The following is a 21,189-nucleotide window of genomic DNA, read 5'->3' on the forward strand; positions in this document are numbered from 1 at the left end:
AGATGAGCTCATACTGGCACGGTGGTACAAATTCCAGATGCTTTTCAGTATTTCCTTCACACTACCCCTCCAGTGTGACCTTGAACATTTATGTGTTAGCAATCAATTAAATCCCAGGGTACATTGCCAGCTATAGAAATTGCACCATAACTTTCCTCTTGATTTCTTCCCTACCCAGTTTATTCCTTAATGTTCCCTACCTTGCCCATCCAACTTCTGTAACAGCATCCCAACCTACTTCGTGGTGACCTCCTACACTGCACTACAACCGAGACACTGAACATGATGAAGGAAGAGATCAAACCTGCATCCCTCAGGAACTCCTGTCTACTGGGAAGAATACCACCTACTCCAATATAAATTGCACCTTATACTGGGATTCTTGGGAATCTGTGTTTGTGATAATATTTGATCATAGTGAAAACTACCAAATATCTAATGGAATAACCTTCAAAATGTAAAGAAAGGTTTCCTTTTGAGGTGCAATTAATTATAATTTTCATCATGGCATTTGAATGTTAAGGGAGAGCATGTTTTTTTTTGCGCTTGTTTATTTTATACCACTGGATGTTGTCCTCAGGTGTTCCAAAAATCCAGTCAAAAGAATTTATAGTTCTGTCTTGTGTAACGTGGGGATGGAAAATCTCCCTTTATTGGGACCTGTACATCCTGCAACAAGGAAATTTTTTCTCTAGCAATAGTTTGTGTGCCATTGTGTACTTAGAAATTCTGTACCACAATGTGTTTGTGATTGCTGTTTGTTGCACATTCAGTCCCCTCACTGTGCCTTTGTGGACTTCCCTCACTGTGCCTTTCCTCATGTTCCTGGGGAAGAAAAATAAGAAACAGTTCAAGTGTTTTATATTAAAGTGCCCACTACTTCAACCATCATTGCTCAAAAACCAGAGGTGCAACTTTCTGCAAAATATAAAAGGGAATGGTGGGTGTTTGAGAGGGGAGGAAAATAAAATGTAATTCATTATCCTTCCAATTTTTCATTAGCATTACATTAAGGAAGCTGCCAATGGAATAGAACTTAGAGAAGTAGTTTAAAATTGGTCCAATGATATTTGGCTGCATTTGAAATGCCAAGCTACTGTAACTCAATTATCATAAACTGTCAAGTAGTGCAAAATGTCAATTTTTATTTGCTTCCAAAAGATTCATTCAGAACCTGGAATTGTCTAATTTTCATATAATCTAGTTGAATATACATTTCTCCTTCCTTTTCTATGCATTTGACATTTTTTCCCCTAATTTTAACTTCTGTAATGGTAATTGGATACCTGAAGAAAACCACGGGGGGGGGGGGGGGGGGGGCAGAAATACAATGCATTCTGACATCTTGTTCTGGTATTAGATGTAAAACTTGTGGGTGAATTCCAAGGTTGGTAGGGACAATTAGCAGGTGCTCTGTGATATCTGGAGTGATTTGCTGTTGAGTTTGCTACTGTATTCCAACAAAGTCTGATGCAGCAGGACTTCAGGTTTCCAGTCAATGTTGTTGTTTAATAAAACTACAAAAAAATTACTAATTGTTTAGTTAAAAATTACCTAGTGGTGCATCGCATTTCGTTTCCCCATAATCCCAAAAGATATCAGAGACCAAGAACTTCTGCTTGGGAATCTATTGCATGTTGACAGAACTGAAATTTAATTTGTACATCCTATAATTAGGAGTTTATGTGAAGAACATTGTTAAGGTTCGTTTCTCAATAACATGCCTGGGTGGTCTCAGGATAATTGTTTAGAGTGGCTTAAGTATTTATATTATTGGAATCAGCTGACTTCCAACTCCCCGCCCACCTCCATTCTTAAACCCCTTCTGCACTCCATGGTATCTGAGAGTTTATTCACCGAGAATTCAACTGAGAACGTAAACCTTCTTTGAAAAACCAAATCATATTCTACACAAAAGACCAGACTCATTGACTGTCATAAGAAATAGGAGTAGGGTATAAAGCTCTCTGGGCCTGTTCCACCATTCAACAAGATCATGGCTAATCCTTTGCTTCAGATCCACTCTCCTGCCTAATCCCCACATCCCATGATTTGTTTAGTTTCCAAACAAAAAAAATTCTATTAACATCAGCCTTGAATATCTCAAGGACAGCCTTCTGGAAGCAGAACTCCAAAGATAACATGGGACAGAACATTTCAAAGGAGGTTCATGTGCAGACTTGACCAAAAATTTGACGTCAGCCAGCTTTGGAAATACAAATTGCTCAAAGTATGCAACTTGTACAGAGATGGGGAAAACAGGCTACAGATATTTGTACAGGATCACTCTGAAGTTGATTAAGGAAATCTCTGTTCATTGTTTAGTGTACAGGCTATTAAAAACACTGCATTGGATAGCAAAGCTTGTCCAGGGAGCATGAGAAAGCATTCACAGCAAGTCAGAGGAGGAAATTTTTAAAGAAAATATGAAATCACATCACCAGAATGAGGTTTAGGAATGTTATCTAGTGGATTGATAGACATGTAGGTGCACATAAAAACAAAGAGCAAGCATAAATTAAGAATAGATTTCTCTTGGAAATGCTGTGTCTTTGCACATGAATATTTGTTTTTAAAAAGAGAACTGCAACACTTATCAAAGCAAAAACTCTCTGGACTTGAGCCTTTTGGCAAGGTCAACTGGAAACTGCAGGGTGGCATGTATCAGGTAACGTGTGACCAATTTCTGACTCTTGCAAATGAGGTAGTTAGCATGTGTTAATAATCAATTTGCACTGAAGATCAAATCTAGGACATTGTGCTGCTTTCAAGTAAATGTTCAATGTGAAATGGTTAATGTGACTCAGAGGAGGCACTGACACGTCCAAAGGCACATCAACAAAGCTAACTGCTGCAGTTTTGAAAGGCAGGGAGTCACAGAATTTAAATTGACATTCGAGGGTTGAGAACTGGCATAATTACACAGACATAGATGCAATTAAAAAGGATTGGAGGGATTTATGTCCACACCAATGGATTATATGTGAAGCTTGATCCTCCTACATGTTGCATTCTTTATCTGCATCATTACTTGGTATTTCAAATACATTGTAAACATTTTAATTCACATCTCTTTTGCAACCTTTGAAGATGTATTCAGTTTTGGAACATCAGTAGGATATTGACACTGAGGAAATATTCTCAACATCAAAGTCTAGTTTCACCAAAATACAAACAAGATCAAATGTGCTTTTACTGAAACTATTTCTGACACTGCTTCTCCACCTCCTGGAGCCAAGTTATTGATAAAACTAATACTTCCCTCATGGTGGAAGTTATGTCTCCATCTGTTCTAGAACAGTAGAACCATCTCTTGGAAAGTATAATATCAACACCTCCAGTTGGAAAGTATAATATCAACACCTCCAGTTGAACATTTACTTATTTGGCAGTCCTGGGTTAGTAAATGGTATCAGCCCTCTCAATCAACTTACCAAGTAAGGACTTAACAGAATGACAATTTTATTTGTCCTTGGAGTCTGTTCAAATCTTGTGGGGGGTGGAAGTTAACAGGAGTAAGAATCCTGACCTACCTTTGCTGCAGTTATGATAGTTAAGCTGCTGTCTCTTTAATTGGATGGGTAAATTCAAGGATAAAATTGTGCAAATCTCCAGTTGCTGCAAACACTGTCTATAGGAAGTGCAGGGGCAGAATAATGGTACCAATAATATTATCTTAGAGGGAATGGGTATCGAAGCCTGTTGTGGCCAAGACAGAACAGATAGATATTTTTGCATATGAATGAGAAGTCTTCAGATTTTAAGAACAGGAAACCAGGTGACAGAGCCAAGGATGAACTGATCATGCATTGTCTGCAAGTTCTGCCAGTGACTATGCTAGATTAGAAAGTTATTCTAAACCTTTGTTCAAGATTTTGTTCCAATTAAGGGATCAGAAATTAATACAACTGTGACAGTTTAAAATTCAAATCTCTCTGTAAAAACATTTTTAATTCCACTTTGAAGTGACTACACCTATATCAGGTAGTTCTAGACTTTATAGGCAGAAGAAATGGCTACTCATCATTTGTTATCAATCCCCAAATCATTTCAATTACACCTCTGATTCTGACAGGATGGCACAGTGGCACAGCAAGAAGAGCTGCTGCCTCACAGCTCTAGTGACCCAGGTTCAATCTTGTTCTATGTTCTATTCTGGAGTGTCAGAGGTTGAGGGGAGACCAGAGAGAAAAGTTTATAAAATCATGAGAGGCATAGATTGGGTAGAGTCAGAATCTTTCTTCCAGGGTAGAAATTTCAAGTACTAGAGGACATAAGTAAGGCAAGAGAGATTTTTTTTTAAAAAAGAAGTGGTTGGTGCCTGGAACGGGCTACCAGGGATACTGGTGGAAGCAGATGTGATAGTGGTGTTTAAGACATCAATATGTCTTAGACATCAATATGCTGGGAATGGAGGGAAATTTAGTTTAATTTGGCCAATGTCAGAGTCAGAGAGATACAGCACAGAAACAGGCCTAGCATGTCCGTACTATTGCACCCACCTGTACTGGTTCCACATTAGGCCCATACCCTTCTTTGCCTAGGTGATTCAAGTGCTTGTTGAGATGCTTCTTAAATGTTGAGGGTGCCCTGTGGACCACATGTAGTCTTAATGCCATACTTTTATTTTTATTCAATTCCCATAGCAATAGCACACCATTATTAACTTTCCTAATTACTAGCAATGCCTACTTACCAGCCTTTAGTGAATCATACACCAGGACACCCAGATCCCCATCTCTTAGTGCTCTGCAACCTCTCATCATTTAGATAAACTTAAAACAAATAAATTTCCTTGATAAAATGGATAAATTCACATTGTGCCACATTAAATTCCAGTTGCCAGGCCTTTGCCTACTCATTGAACCCTCCTTTATAGCCTCCTTATGTACTCTTCACACCTTCCTACCCATTTATGTCATCAGCAAATTTAGTAACCAAACTTCAGCGTCAAGTCAGTGAAATGGTAAAAACCTGACCTTGTGCCACACCACTTGTTACATCTTGTCAACCAAGAAAACACTTGTCCCTATTGCTTCCTCACAGCCAACCAATGTTACCTCCCAAACCATGAACTTATTTTCCAAATAACCTTTGGCCAGTACCTCATCAAATGCCATCTCCTTCATCAATGACACATACTACTCCTTCAAAAGAACTCCAATAAATTGGTCAGTCACGAAATCCCTTTCACAAAACCCACTTTGACTCTGGCTGATTACTGAAATTTTCCAAGGGCCCTGCTACAACATCTTTAATAATAGTTTCCAACATTTTCTCCATCATTGATGCTCAGCTAACAGGCCTGTATCTTCTTGCTTTCTATCTCTTCCTTTCTGAAAAATGGAATTACATTTGCTATTTTCCAATCTTGTGGAACTTTCCCCAAATCAAGAGAATCTTGTAAAGTTAAAACCAATGCATCATCTTACTAGCCACTTCTTTCAAGAGCCTATGGTCCATCAGAATCCAAGTTCTCATCAACCTACAACTCCAACTATTTGCTTAGTACCATCATCCTGATAATTGTAATTCCCCCCCCCCCCCCCCCCGTTTCTCCTTCTATTTACAGCTATTTCTGAGCTGTGTTTTGTATCTTCTAATAGAGAATACAGATACAAAACACATGTTCAATTCATCTGCCATCCACTCTTCAATTATTAATTCCCCAAGCTCACCTTTCTATGGAAACAATGCTCTTTTCTTAACTCTATAAAAAATCCTTACTATTTTATTTAATATTTCTGGCTAGCAATATCTCATTGTCCAACTTTTTGTTCCTTGATCTTTAAGTTATTTTAAATATTTTGAACTTTAAAAAAAATCTACTACTTGTCTTGGTGCAACTATATCCTTTTTCTTTTAGGTGCTCCCTTTGGAATTTTTCTTCCTTTCCAACTCTACTTAAATGCTAAAATTCACACCTTCTCACTAGAAGTCTCACCATTATGCCTTAGAGGCTCTCAGGTTGTGAAGAATATACTTTACAAAGCCAGTGAATTCTGGGTCTCCTGGCAGTGACAGCTTCAGAAGAATTCAAAAACAATTTTATGAAAGAATTTCTGCTGGTGATTTAAATTCAACATCACATTAATCTAGCAAAGCACAGGAAGAAACATCTACGAAAGACCATAAATCTGCTAACAGTAAAGAGGCATCTGGACGAGCACCTAAATTGGTGGCTCCAATGCACAGGGTCGTAGACTTGGCCAGCTCCATCACAGGCACATCCCTCCACATCATTAAGAACATCTTCAAGAGGCAGTGTCTCTAGCAGGTGGCATCTATCACAGAGGACCCTCACCATCCAGGACATGCCTCCATTGGGGAGGAGATACAGGAGCCTGAAGACCCACACTCAACAATTCAGAAACAGCTTCTTCCTCTCTGCCATCAGACTTCTGAACAGTCCATGAACACTACATGAACATTTAGTTTTGTAATTTATAGTAATTTTATGTCTTTGTACTGTACTGCTGCTGCAAATTAACACATTTCACATCACAAGTTAGTGATAATAAATCTGATTCTGAATTGCCAAGGCATAGTAGGTTATGGACCAAGTGCTGCTAGATGGAATTAGTATGTTTAGGTACTTGATGGTAGGCATAGGCATTGTGGGCTGAAGGGCCTAGTTCTGTGCTGTATGACTAACTTCAGAATGTTTTTACATTCACTTTCTCAAGCACAAACTCAATTTGGATCTCAATGCATTCCAGCACAAATGGTTGCGTCAAGTTTCATAATTATTTTCTGTAAGCGTCAGCTCAACTGCAACATGATGTTACAAAAAATATGCACAATTCTGGGGAAAAAAATTAAGCCATCAGAATGCTGCTTTATAAGAGGAGCTGATGTTGGAACAGTAGGGGCAGTGTTTTAAGCTGCATAAGCTTTTCCCAGGACCCAGAAGAAAGCAGTACATCAAGTTCAGCCTTGGATGTAAAAGCTCCTTATGCCCAAGTAACTTGGCTTGCTTATTAAAGAGCAGTAAATTATACTGTTTTATTTTCCTAAATGGTTGATGAAATGCGATAACTACTATGGACATCTTGGAATGGATATTTGGTGCAGCAGTGGGAGCTGGAGGGTCAAGTATGGACAAAAAAAATTAAATACATTGAGGTAAACAAATAATTCATTGTTCAACTACAGAGGAACCAAATTAAAACATTGATCATGCTATGAAGTACATATTGCAATAGCCATTAAGCCCACAGGTCAAAGCCAGGTTTATGCTCCATACGAGTCTCCATTTCATCCAACCGCATCATTCTTTTCTCTCGAGGGCTTAGTGAGTTTTCCTTTGAATAATTCTTTGCCATTTGCTATCAGGAGACCTTGTAGTAGCAAGTTTCACATTCTTATCACTCTCTGGGTAAAGATATTGCTCCCGAATTCTCTATTTGATTTACTGACAAGTGTCATTTTTATGGCCCCTCATTCTGCTTTCAGCTGCAAATGGAAACATCTCTTATGAATCCCAATCAGATCTTTTTATAATCCAGAAAGTAACTACCAGGTCAACATCCCATCTCCTTTCTAGATAGAAAAACATCAGAAAAAATGCTGGAACTTATAACCTCAGTTCTGGTATCAGCCTGATAAATCTATTTTACACACTCTCCAGTGCTCCCATTATTTTTAAAATAATGTAGTGATCATTGTACTTGAAGTGTGGTCCAGCAAGGCATTACACAACTATAGTGTAACTTATCACTTCTCTTTCACCAGTAACGAGCCTGTGCTGGGTTTGCTTTGTCCATAATAAAAAGTTTTTTCTTTTAAACTCACCTTTCTATTTTTAGTGATCCATTTGTATCCTTCAGTTCATTTATCCAATTTACCAAGGATTATGTACCATGCTTGTCATTTCCACCAAAATGTATCACCTCACACATTTGCGCATTACAAGCCCATTCTGCTGGTTTATCCACATCTTCCCATACCTCGCCCCAATTCTTTGTACTGACTGTACCTCCCTGACGTACTGTCATTAGCAAATTGCAAAATTTGAATAACAGTGGTCCCATGGCAAAGACTTCTTCTCACCATTGGTCAATTGAAGTAATCATCTTTAACTTGCACACTTCTGCAATGTTTGATGTCCATTCTGTTACTTCTGATTCCAAGTGCTCTGATAAATCAGGAATCTGCTATCTGGCTACATAGCCAAAATGCATTTGGAATGCCAAACAAAAATGTCTCGTATATTGCCCCTAACCTTTGTATTTCTCCAAAGAATTTAATAAGTTTGGCCAGGAATCAGTTTTCATTTTTGATGGCTACATGCATATTCTAGTGACTTCTATAACTTGGCCCCATATTGTTGCTTGCAAGGCACAAGGATGTACTTCTCTTTGCCTGACATACTCTTCACTGATCTGCTTGTCTTTGATCCCAATAAATCGCTGGAATAATTCCCTAAAACACTACCTACAGTAACAAATACAAAAAAAAAATTCCAGACCAATCAAAAATGCAGCCAGTGAAAAGTACCTCATACGCACGTGTGAGTGCACACATAAGTAAACAATGGGGTAAAATATAGGTTGTAGAAAAGCTTGAATAACAGAAAAATCTGTGGATATTTTAAAGGCACACCTCAGCCAACAAGAAATATCAGTTGAATCACAGGATTTAGTTTTGAGCAATAGATTGAAGAAACTATTCTCCTCATTTATTTCATTACCTTGTGATTGAATGCATCACTGTTCTTTAATTGATGCTGAAATCCCGGAAATCCCTCCCCAACAGCACCGTGGAGTACCTTTACCAGAAAGACCGCAGTGGTTCAACAGCTGTCTTCCCACCACTTGTCTCATGAGCAATAAATGCTGGCCTTGCCAACAACACACAGATCCCAAAAAATGAATGTAGCATAAATGGTCATGGCTGTCATGTGACCGTAACAACACTGACCCCTCTGGCTGGGATGACACCATTGAGCACATGGCTGAAAGCGACATCATTATCAATCAAGGTTTGGCTCCACCCCACTAGGTAAACACCTTTGTCCTTGCTGGACCACTTGGACTGGTCTGTGCGAGCACCTTTGTTCCTGGGCACACCTACCATTGGTCCGTTTAAACACCTTTGTCCTTGCTGGACCATGTTTGGTTTTCTCTCTCTCAGTCTCTGAGGACGTTGGGGTAAGCTGTGCACTACTTCAGGGCAGTTAGTTAAGGACTCCCGAGACCAAAGAGCCAATGTTTGTCCAGAATCAGGGTGTTCAAACATTGTATTGTTTATTCCTTGATCATTTGTACCCAGTTAGTGTGTGTGTGTGTGTGTGTGTGTGTGTGTGTGTGTGACTCACCCCGTTGCGATTCCCTCCACATTCGTGATCTCCTACTTGAGAGTGTGTGAGTGTGCATCTGTTCCCATTCATTCTGTCCCCGCATTTGTCTTTGTTAATAAACCATTTTTAAATTACAAAGACTGTGTCCAGAGTTCCTCTACCTTTAAGACGTCAAAGAACAATGAATAGATACATAAAATTAATATCTCAGTCATGGAGAAACCCAGAATCTTCATACAGAATTCAAACATCTGAAATATTGCAGTCAAGCTTTCAAAAGTGAAAGTAAAAAGCACAAAGTAAAAAAAGTCTGGAACTTACTCCCAAGGAACACAGCACATGTTGGTTCAAATGAAATTAACAGGACAAAGTGAGTTTTTTTTTGCTTTTGGAAGAGGATATCAAGGGAAATATGTCAAAGATGATTAAACAATGTTAAGGCTGCTCCATCTGAATGGTGGAAAAAAATTGAGAGTAAATGGTCCAGACAATTCCTCTGACAACTTATTATTACTTCCACTGAAGTTCCAATAAGGACACCACATTTTAATTTTCACCCCATGAAACCTCAGTGTTCTAATCCTTTCCCTCTTATAACACCTCAGTAACACAGAACCTATTCATTGAACAAATCAAAATAGAAATTGACCTAAATCTCTCTCATTTAATTGAAAAAAACTCATTCAGCAACTTTAAAATTCCCAGTACAGCAGCAGGAGAGCAGTCTTTAAAAAATAAATCCATATTATGGAGGAAAATCTCTTCGTAAATAAATGTTACCTAGAATTCATTATAGCCTTCCTCATTTCCGAGTGCCCTTTGAAAGAATGGGTAGGTTGAATGACTGTGTAAGTATAAATCGGTACCATTGACATCAATTCAAAAAAACTTTGCACGAAAAATAAAGGTCCTTGGCAGTGTCCTGTGAATTGAAAGATTTCACTACACATTCACAGACTTTCTAACGTCATCCAAACTTGAGTGTTTATCACCCTCATGCCTTACTTCATCCACAAGTTATTCACTAAACACACAAGACAAAGCTATTATGATTTCGTTTTAAAAAGAAGTTTTCGAAGAACAAAAATAGAACTGTCTAAATTAAACTCAAATGATTTGATTGCACCTCCACTGAGATCATCATAATCTATTAATGACATAATTTATCTGGAGACGGATCTATTAAAAATGTAGATTAACTGCTATTTAAAAGGACTTGTTATTTTATCAAATAATCTCTCACTTGATTGAGATTCACTCATTAATCAACCTTAAAACTCCCACTACAGAAATCAGAGAGTAAAATATTTTTAAAATCGAAATAATGGGGAAGAATTTTTTTAAATTTAAAATGTTGTCCAGTATTCATAACAGCCTTACTCATTTCTAAGCATGCATTGAAACAGACAGGTAGGTCAAAAGACTTGAATATAATCAGTGCCAGTGACATCAATTACCCACAATAATGATTATTGGTTTATTATTGTCACTTTTACCGAGGTACAGTGAAAAACTTGTCTTGCATACCATTCATTACAATTCATTACACAGTGTATTGAGGTAGTATAGGGTAAAAACAATAACAGAATACGGAGTAAAGTGTCACAGCTACAGGGAAGTGCATTGCAGGTGGACAATGAGGTGCAAGGTCATAACAAGATAGATTGTGAGGTCAAGAGTCCATCCCATCGTATAAGAGAACCATTCAATAGTCCCTTATTAGGCGTAGAACAGAGCAGATGATCATCACACCAATGTCACGTGGTACTTTCCTTTTAGGGAGGATTTCCAGATAGAGTATTAATTTTTCATTATAACTTATTTTATGCCATCACATTTCATTGTATTATAACAAGTACATATCTTTTGCAATTTCTGTGCAGCTTTAACTCCAAAGTAGTAAAGGGTCCACAAAGGACAGTCAATGCAAACCCTCTTGAAATGATTAAATGGATAAATGTGTGGAAAACAACTGAGGAAGAGTTCTGTGAGGTGGGTAGGGGTTGGAAATTTTCAGCCACCCTTAGGCTGTACTATGCACTCAAAGTTAGAGTTTGTGAAAAAAAAATAAAAACACCTGCAGATGCCAGATATCTGAAATAAAAACAGTGCTGGAAACATTCAGAAGGTCAGGCAGCATCTGTGGATAGAGAAACAGTTAACATTTCAGACCTGGGACTCTTCATGAGAAAAGCAAGAGTTCCTATTCCTCATCACATGCCAGAAACCCTTGATTAATTGTGGTTAGTAGGCTGTTAACAGATGATGTATGTGAGAAATAGATGGTCAGTCAACAGGTGAGGTGAAGGGCGACCAACATTCACTGGCAAGTCTCATTTGTAATAAGTCTAGTGAGCCAAAAATTGACTTTGAGCATCCTTTTCAAGAGAGCCATGGTGGAAATAACAAAATGCTGTTTTGGAAAGACATATACAGAAAAAAAAAGACATTTCCTCCCCCACCCCATTATTTGTTAAGCAGCTTTTTTTCAAATCTCTGGAAAGTTGGAAACTATAAATGAGTAATATATTAGACAATGACAGGCATCGTGAAATGTTCCTTTCTCTTCCTCAAGAGGAATTTCATTCCAACACATCAAAAATTTAGATTTTAAATTATTTTAGAATCACGGTGCCTTTCACCTTAGTCATGTCAAGACACCTTGTTAAAAGATATTAGAAAGTTTAATGTTATTAAAAGGACCTTTAATTTGTGTTCATTCACAGAATGTGGGGTTGCAGGCAAGGCCACATTTATTGTCCATCCCTAATTTTCCTTCAGGTGGTGATAGCAGCCCTCAACCTGCAGGTAGGTTGCTCAACCACTCAAGCAATTAACAGTTAACCATTTAATGTAGGCTCACATCAACCAACTGGGTTATTAGGATACAGTTTCAGGCTTGTTTTTACTGATACCAGTGTTGTACTGCCAGGCTTTGGCACAGCTTTAAATGTTCTACATAATCAATGGCACGACCACCCTACCCATTTCCCAATGCAATGATTGTTATGCAGGTAGTGAACATCCAGTAAATGGAGATAACTGATGTACAGTGAGCAAATTAAAGGTGTTGCAATATTATGTCTCTTAATAGTCAATTTACTTGATAAGGAACTCTTCACATACATACTTCTAATATCCAGCCTTCTAGGTCTTCCCAGCCGGGTTTTCATCCCACCACAAATGACATCCAATGATGTTGTGACAAATATAATCTATTCCTCTTCTTCCTTCTTTACAACTGCACAGCTTTCCGTATGATTGACCACAATATCCCCATCAACTGTCTCCCTACAGCCAGCTGGATGGGATTATACCACACTGGTTCCATTTTTACTTATTCATCAGAGGTAGTCAGTGAATCATATTCAATGGCTTCTCTTCCAATTCATGCACTCGTGTCCGTCAAAGATCTGTCCTTGCCCCCATTTCCCATCCACATCATCATCCAAAAGCACAGCATCATTTCCCACATACATGCTGACAACATCCTTCTTGACTTTTCCCATTGTCTCAAAGTGTCAAACCATTTGTCCAATTTCCACTACTGAATGGGCAGCAAAATATTGGGAAGATCATATAAATCGTCTTCAGCCCCCACCACAAGCCAACTCCCTGGTCAATGAGCATCTTCCACACTCTGACAATTGCCTGAACCAAGCTAGATTGTTTGTAACCTCAGTGTAACATTTAACCCCAGATGAGCGAAGCTTCAGTCAAACTGCCTTATACCACCTCATCAGAGTTGCCTGACTTTGCCCATGTTCATTTCACCTGTTGTCATAGTTCATACACTGTATTGTGACCGCTAGTCTATTTTAAGTGTATTCCTGCTCTACTCTCCATAAACCTGGACACTCAAAACTTTGCTGCCTTTGACCTAAATTTGTGACATTTCTTCCAAGCATTAACATACGTTGGCTCCCAGTTAGGTCACAGCATTTTAAAATTCTCATCTTAGTTTGTTTTTAAAACCCTCAATGAACTTGTTCCTCCCTCCATCTAAACTTTTCTAGACCACTAACCTTTCAAAAATACACGTTTCAGCATCTCTAATTTTAGTCACTTCACCATTGTGTCTTCAGCTGCCATGCTCTATTGTTCTAGTTTTCCACTGCCAATTCTCTGCCTCCTCACTGTTAAAATGTTCCTACCTTAATCTACCTCTCTGGTCAAGCTTTTGGGCATTCTCTCAATAGCTTGTGTGGTAACATTACTTTTTATTTAGTAATATATCTGTGAAGCATCTTGAATCTTATTTGCTACATTAAAGGAGCAACATAAATTGGAGATTTTATTGTTGTCATAAGTTGCACTGGTTTTTGTTGAAAAGATCCACAAGTAATTACATTTGTGAATAAATGACGCTGATACAAACTGCAGAGCCTAAGAATCTTCAACAGGTACCCATGAGGTTACTGGTTGAATTGGGCAGTCCTGCCATCTGCCCATTGGGAGAGTCAGGGTGGTTCAGATAAAAATGACATCATCCTTATCACCGAGGATGGCCGACAATGCGCGCGCTCCCTCGCGCCGTGCACTGTGGGACATGTAGTTCCCGGTGCTGCCACTCTCCGTCAAACTGGCCGCAAGCGAGGTTTCCTGTGACTACAGCTCCCAGGAGCCGCTGCGCTTCGGCGCATGCTCACTGCACACCTGCGGCTTCCTTTCAAATTGCAGGTTACCTCATCTTGAGCATCACACACAGCACAGGGTAATTGAATTAATGAACGCCGAGAGGGAGGCGAATCTTCTTTACTCTCCTTCCAAAAGACAGCTAATAGATTTACATTTATAACCCACCTTCCAAAAATCTCTTTATCCTCAGTGGCAATGTAAAAAAATGATTCAGCTGTCAGCAGACTCATCCCACAGTTAAGTAGTAAAACACATCAATAATGAAACCCATTACTGCAAAATGTACAACGATTGCTGGGGTCAGCACACTGTCTGGAAACAATTGATTAACCTTCACCATTTAGTTGTATTTGTACACCAACAATGAATTCAAGCCTCTGCGCTCCCCAGACAAGGTTATGCAGACTGACACAACCCACACCCACATACTCGTGTTAAAGCCCGCTACATCTCTGGACGGCGTACTCTACTGATGCAACCTAATAACGGAGGCAATTTTGTAGCTTCAAATAACGAAATGTAATGCTCAAGGAAATTTAGTTCAAACACAACGGGGGAAAACGCAGCACCCGTGATGGCATTCATTCCGACAACCTACAAAACGCCCTGTCATCAGCATAAAGTCCACTCAGACCCAGATGGGTTTTTGTACAAGGTCCCTCAGCAGGTTATCAAGCGGTGGGTGGAGAAAGAGAGGGATATATATTGTGTGTGATTAGCTCGCATCAGGTTCAGACGCGAGCTAATCACACATAAAATAAGTAGATTTTATAAGGTGGTTTGAGTGGAGGCGAAGTACACATTGCCGGGATCCAGACTACTCAACACGAGCAAGACCAACTTTGGCAAGTGGGTCGTTTCTCTCCCGAACAACTCGAATAGCCCCAGTAAATAATTTGAAATGGGTGTTTTCAGTATGACCGATCCCCGTGGCAAACGCTCTTCAGCCTGGACAGGAAAGTAAAGAGCCATAGAGGAGATCGCTATCCCTGGCAATATCCAGCACTGACAGTCAGTTCAAGGCGAGGCAAGTGGTCGCCGTCACTTACCCAGCCCGCTCATCTCCTGCCTGAGGCTCGCTCTGATCCTCTCCTCCTCTATCGCTGTCAGCATTTTATGCAGAGACCCGTCCTCGCCGTCCTCTCCTTCCTCTCTGGTTCGGGTCTGTTGAGTGGATGCCATCCCTGACCCTCTGACACTCTTCTCATTGCAGGTATCTCTTCTTCCTCCTGCCCGCCTGATTCCCTGACACCGGCTCTCCCCTGACCCGCCACTGAGGTGATGCGAAAGCAACAGCTTTCCTCACCCGAACATGATTCCTGTTTTTGGAAAGGGCGAAATCCAAAATACAACTGACCGACTCGGCGCCTGAGACAGACGAACACAACTCACTTCCGTCTCTGAGATCAGCTGAACCATGGAAGGAGGTGACAAAAATTCTACTTCCTGCTCGATGCAACCAATTGCAAGTAGCAGACATTCAGACTACACCAGACCTGACCCTGGACAACTGTAGTCTTAAGTAGCAGTCTTTACAACGCTGAAAGAGACCCAGCGTTGTCACTCCAACGTCCTAATACTCGTGTGTCCTTTTTAAGGGGGCGTGGTAAATAAATCATTAAACCCTAACTTGTAAAAAAAATGAAACTATTGAAGTAAATAATGATGTCATTTACACTGTCCGCCTGTGGTTCAGTGTTCCCGCGAATCTTCATGTGCACCTGTGGACATCTCCCATAGCTTGCTGAGGTCTGTGAAGCAGGGGACTCCCCCTCCTCCTCCCAATGCCGCAGATCACGAAGGCGCCTATCGATAGCCAGTTCTCCACGAACCACTCATCAAAATACCGAACATGACAGTAAGTAGATGCAGATCATGTATAATCAGATACGATTGCATCCATGCACACATGAATCTTTCACATCAGGTCTACAGTGATCTAATTTGCTTCAGTTAGATTTTTTAAAGTGAATTTCTGCTCTGACGTCCTATGTTTCCCTGCAGGCCGGTGACTTATATTGAGATGCTTGCATACTTCTGGGTAATTTGTTTACCTGATCGATGTCCCCTTTTATTTATATTTTATATGTGTGGAACAAAGGCCCCACTGATTTGGAATAAGACAAACAGCCACTGGGAGGAGTTTATAGTGCCTTTTTTTTTACTCACTTTTAGCCATCATTCTCATCATAAATGCCATTACATCCTGCATAGATTTTGTAGTGTCCAAAAAGAATTCCACACTATCCGCTTATCTGTTCCAAAGTGTCCTATCACCATTCCCATGGCATCTAGTTATGAATTCCATGATACCTTGTCACCAGTTGAACATTATTCCATTTGATTCCATGATCCTAGCATCAATCCCACTGTATACTGTTATCAATTTAATAGTATCCTTTTGCCAGTTGCGTACAATCTTGTTCAGTTCTATGGTAGCGATTACTAAGAATTGGGAGGTTTTGTTCCAATTGTATAGGGTATTGGTGAGGTCACACCTGAAATACTGTACTAAAAAAGGATATTGTAGCATTGGAGGCAGTCCAAAGGATATTTACCAGGCTAATTCCTGGGATGAGGAGGTAGCCCTATCAAGAGAGGCTAGACAGTTTGGGACTGTATTCCTTGGAGTTTACAAGAATGAGGGGCAAATGTATTCAAATATACAAGATTATAAGGGGCTTGACAGAATACTGTAGATGTTGAGATGTTCTCACTAGTGGGAGAGTCACATACTAGAGGACATAATCACAAAATAAGGGGCCAGTCATTTAAAACAGAGGTATGTAGAAATGTCTTCTCTCAGAGGGTAGTAAATCTCAGGAATTCTCTGCCCCCTAGGGAAGTGAGGCCAGATCATTAGATATATTTAAGGTGAAGATCAATAAATATTCCAAAGATTGAGGAACTGAGTTATTGGAGAACTGGCATAGAAGAGGAATTGATGCCAACATAGATCAGCCATGATCATATTGAATGGTGGGACAGGCTTGAGCTGGCCTACTCCTGCTCCTATTTTCTTATGTTCTTCTTTTCTCATATGATATCACCAATCTTACAGTGCCCTATCATTAATCCTGTGGCATCCTATCATAAAACATGTGGTATCTTATCACCCATCCAACAGCACATCATTAATCTCATAGCATTTAACTAGTTATCCTGTGGCTTCCATCATAAATTGCAGAAAGTCTGATCACTATTCTCATAACTTGTCATCAACCTTTCTGTATTTTATCATGAAACCCATGATTTCTAGTCACTGATTCCATAGTATCTTGCCCTTAATCTCATGGTAACTGAATACCAGTCTGGTGTTATCGAGTATAACAAAGTATTATTTCATCTACCTGCCCCATTACCAATCATTTGGCATCCAGTCATCAAGCTAACAGTATCAATTCTCTGATCCAAAATAATAAAATCACCAATTCCACAATATACATTCACCAATGTTGCAATTTTTCTGTCACCAAACAAATGTCTTTCTGCTATTGGCAATATGACATCCCATTAAATCATACCACAGGTACCAGGTAGCTGTCACTAATTGTAAGATTATTTTCAACCTATTGGTATCTAATTTGACAGTCCCATGCTATTCTTATCTTATTCTCGATGGTTAAGTACATAAAGAAATTAATTCTTATTCTGTGTAATCGAGGTCATGCATTCAGAACTTTCCTTGTAGAATTACTACCCCTCCGTAATATTTCCTTGCTTTGGATTATGCTCAGCACCTTAGCATTTCACATTTGAGAAAGATTGCCATAGTTAGACAGGATGTCATCTTGTGAGGTCTGGGTGAGATCGTATCATAAACTTTCTTTTTAAATGAGTAAATTTGCTGCCTTTCTTAATTTTTTTTAGTGAAACTGCACATGGTGGGGTTCCCTCCAGAGAACGCACAAGATTTCAGTTGTCATCATTTTCTCTGACTTCTCCACTTTTTTCCCCCTCTCTCACTTTCACCATTATTTTCTGCAATATTTTTTAAAGTTTTAAGAGAGTACCTACATGTCAGTTATATTTGTTTGTTAGACGTAGGTGGCAGCAGATTTAAGAAACGAAAAACAAATTGGTACAGTGGATAGGCACATGGTAGATGAAATTTATAGGAGGGAAGAATGAAGAGGGTCATATTGATAGGAACGATAAGGACAGCAATATAAATTAAATGGTTCAGTTTTAAAGGAATACAAGAACAGGGATCCTGAGGGCACCAATGATCTTTGAATGAATCAGGAGGAAATGAAGGAGCAGTGGCACAAGATAGTGAGGGGGAAACTGACAGTCAGAAGATGTAAATGAAAATATGCAAAACAGCAAATTCAGATTTGTAAATAACTGTGAAAAAAATCAAAGCTTAATATTATTTATTTGAATGTACTTAGCATTTACAACCAGGTAGATAAGTTGATAGCACAGATATGAGTATGATGTAATAGCTATTAAGAAACGTGGTTGCTAGGTGACCAGGACTGGATGATCACAATATTCCAGGTTATACGCAGTTTCAAAAGAGCAAGACAAAGGGAAAAGGAGGTGGGGTGGTGTTGTTAATCAAGGAAGGTACCAGAGCAGTGCTGAGTCATGATGTAAAGGCATTCGATAGTTATGTGGAATTAGTTTGGGTTGAAATCATGAATAGCAGGGGAAGGAAGACATGGGTGGGAGTAGTCTATAAAGCCCCATAATGTGATGTCTCAAAAGGTCAGAGCATAAATGGGGAAATATCAAGGGCATGTTTGAAGAGAGCTGCAATTACGTGGGAGATTTTAATCCACATATTAATTGGACAAACTAAACGGGTAAGGGTATCATTGTAGAAGAATATGTGGAAAGCATCAGGGATTGCTTTTTAAAGCAGTACATTGCAGAGCCTAGCTGAGAATGGGCAATTTTAGATTTAGTCTTAAGAAATGAGGAAGGATTAATAAGAGATCTTGTGGTTAAAGATCACCTAGTGGGTAGTGACCACAATATGATTGAATTCCAAATACAGTTTGACAATGAACACACAGACTCAGATGCTGGAATCTGAAGCAACAAGCAATATGCTGGAGGAACTCAGCGAGTCTAGCTGCATCAGTGGGGGGGAAGGCATTGTCGACGTTTTAGACTGAAACTCTGCATCAGGACAGAGTGGAGAGGGGAGATAGTCACTGGAAAGAGGAGAGGCTAACTAGAGGGTGACTAAATGTAGCCACCAACATCGACAAAATAACATCTAAAATCTAGAAAGTAATATCAGCAAAATTGCTGTGAATAAATTCTTTACTATTGGTAAATAGTATGAAAGATCTCCCTGGGATTTATTTCCATCCCCTCAATTGCTGTCATGTTCTCACCTTCCTTTCATAGGTTAGTTTCAGAAAGCATGGATCAGGTGTCAAAAATGAGTCTGAACACATGAACTCAAGAGACAGCTTTACACATTCAAGCTAAACATGGAAGGTGATGGTTTGGAGTTTGCTTCCTGGTGCACCAACATCTCTCTATTTAATTCCCAAACCCACACAGCCCTACAGGTTAAAAGTTCAGCGCATTGTTTGAGCCACTGTAAAATTTATTACACTCATTTTAATTTTAATTTAAAAAATGAAATAAAGTAAGTTAACTTGTTGGATGGATATAGAGAATGTAAAAATAATCTTCCATGGCACGATATTGTATGAGAATTTTTAAATTAATTTTTCAGGATATGGGCTTGGCTGACAAGGCCAGCATTTACTACACGTACTTAATTATCCTTCGGAAGATGGTAGTGTGTTGTCTTCTTGAAATGCTGCAGTCTTTTCAGTAGGTACTCACACAGTGCTGTATTGGAGTACCAGGATTTAGACCCAGTGACAATGAAGGACCAGCAATATATTTCCAAATCAGGATGGTTTCCATCTTGGAGGGGCACCTGCAAATGGGGATGTTGTGGTTGAGGTCAAAGGTTGGGAGGAACGTGGGTGAGCAACTGCAGTGCATTTTGTAGTTGTTAGCCTGCTGCAGCCACTGTGCAGAAAGTGAATACGTAGGGTTGTAGATAGAGTAGCAGTAAGTGGCTGGTTCAGTTGAGTGTCAGGTCAGCGGTGACCTCCAAGATGTTGATACTGGGGAGTGCAGTAATGATAATGCCATTGATTGCCAAGGGTAGGTGATTAGACAAACAAATGTGTTGAACATCTGTTGTCACAATGAGATTCCAAATTACTGACTTTCCTTTGAATTGGTAAATTGTCCTTGAAGACCAGAATGGTTCATCTTCTAGATTTCTTTACCGTTTTACCTAAAGTGTGGGTTTATCAACTCAACTACCCATTTCGTATTGTCATCTCAAGTTGAAAATCTAAGAAGCAGTGAAAAAGACAAAAATTAGACAACCCTAGCAAAAATATTAAGAATTCATATCTGTTGTAGACATGGGCATTTAATCATCTAATTATTTTAATATTAGTAACAGTACATGGATTAAGTCACATAACAATATGAGGAGATAAGATAAGATCTCTTTATTAGTCACATGTACATCGAAACACACAGTGAAATACATCTTTTGCGTAGTAATTTAGGGGGCAGCCCGCAAGTGTCGCCACGCTTCCGGCGCCAACATAGCATGCCCATAACTTCCTAACCTGTACGTCTTTGGAATGTGGGAGGAAACCGGAACACCCAGAGGAAACCCACACAGACACGGGGAGAACGTACAAACTCCTTACAGACAGTGGCTGGATTTGAACCCGGGTCGCTGGCGCTGTAAAGCATTATGCTAACCACTATGCTACCTATGTATTTACAAATACAGTCAACTCCTTGTCTTTGAGGTAATGGAGAGGAGCACAGGCACAGATAATGCAAAATATTCTCAAACACACTAAAAATTATCAAACATTGCACAGTACATACATCGTCTTTTTTTGTTTATGCAATGTTATTTCAGGAGATAATTCAGCCCAGTGCAGGGCTGCAGCCAGGAGAGCAGCAGTCTGCCCTGGATCTCCAACCAGGAGAGTGATGGGTTGCCCTGGGGCTCCAGCTATGATTCTGGCAGCCCGCTACAAGCTGTAACCAGACGAGAGGTGGCCCAGTCCAATTGGGTGGCTCCAATTGGGTGAGCAGCTTGTGGAGGAGGGGGTTCTGGGTTGGATCCAGATGGGATGAAAAGCATTTGGGAGAGGAGGGTGTTAGTGTTGGCGTGGCTGATCCTGAGACAGGATAATCCACTGCTAGATAATCAGGGTGATTGGATAGGCAGCAGA

General features: G+C 39.6%; 1 protein-coding gene across 3 annotated transcripts in view; it reads right to left on the reverse strand.

Moving 5' to 3' along the window:
• kiaa0930 overlaps positions 1-15,322 on the reverse strand; it is a 70,216-nt gene extending 54,894 nt beyond the window's left edge. For 2 of the 3 annotated variants that reach the window (XM_052030567.1, XM_052030566.1), the window contains exon 1: positions 14,989-15,322. In XM_052030567.1, coding sequence (XP_051886527.1) covers positions 14,989-15,121 — 133 coding nt within the window. In that variant the 5' untranslated portion in view covers positions 15,122-15,322. The remainder of the gene's footprint in view (positions 1-14,988) is intronic. The other variant, XM_052030568.1, reaches the window with a different exon arrangement.
• Between the last annotated feature and the right edge of the window lie 5,867 nt (positions 15,323-21,189).

The sequence above is a fragment of the Pristis pectinata genome, chromosome 15 (genome assembly GCF_009764475.1).
Source record: "Pristis pectinata isolate sPriPec2 chromosome 15, sPriPec2.1.pri, whole genome shotgun sequence".
NCBI classification, from domain to species: Eukaryota; Metazoa; Chordata; class Chondrichthyes; order Rhinopristiformes; family Pristidae; genus Pristis; species Pristis pectinata.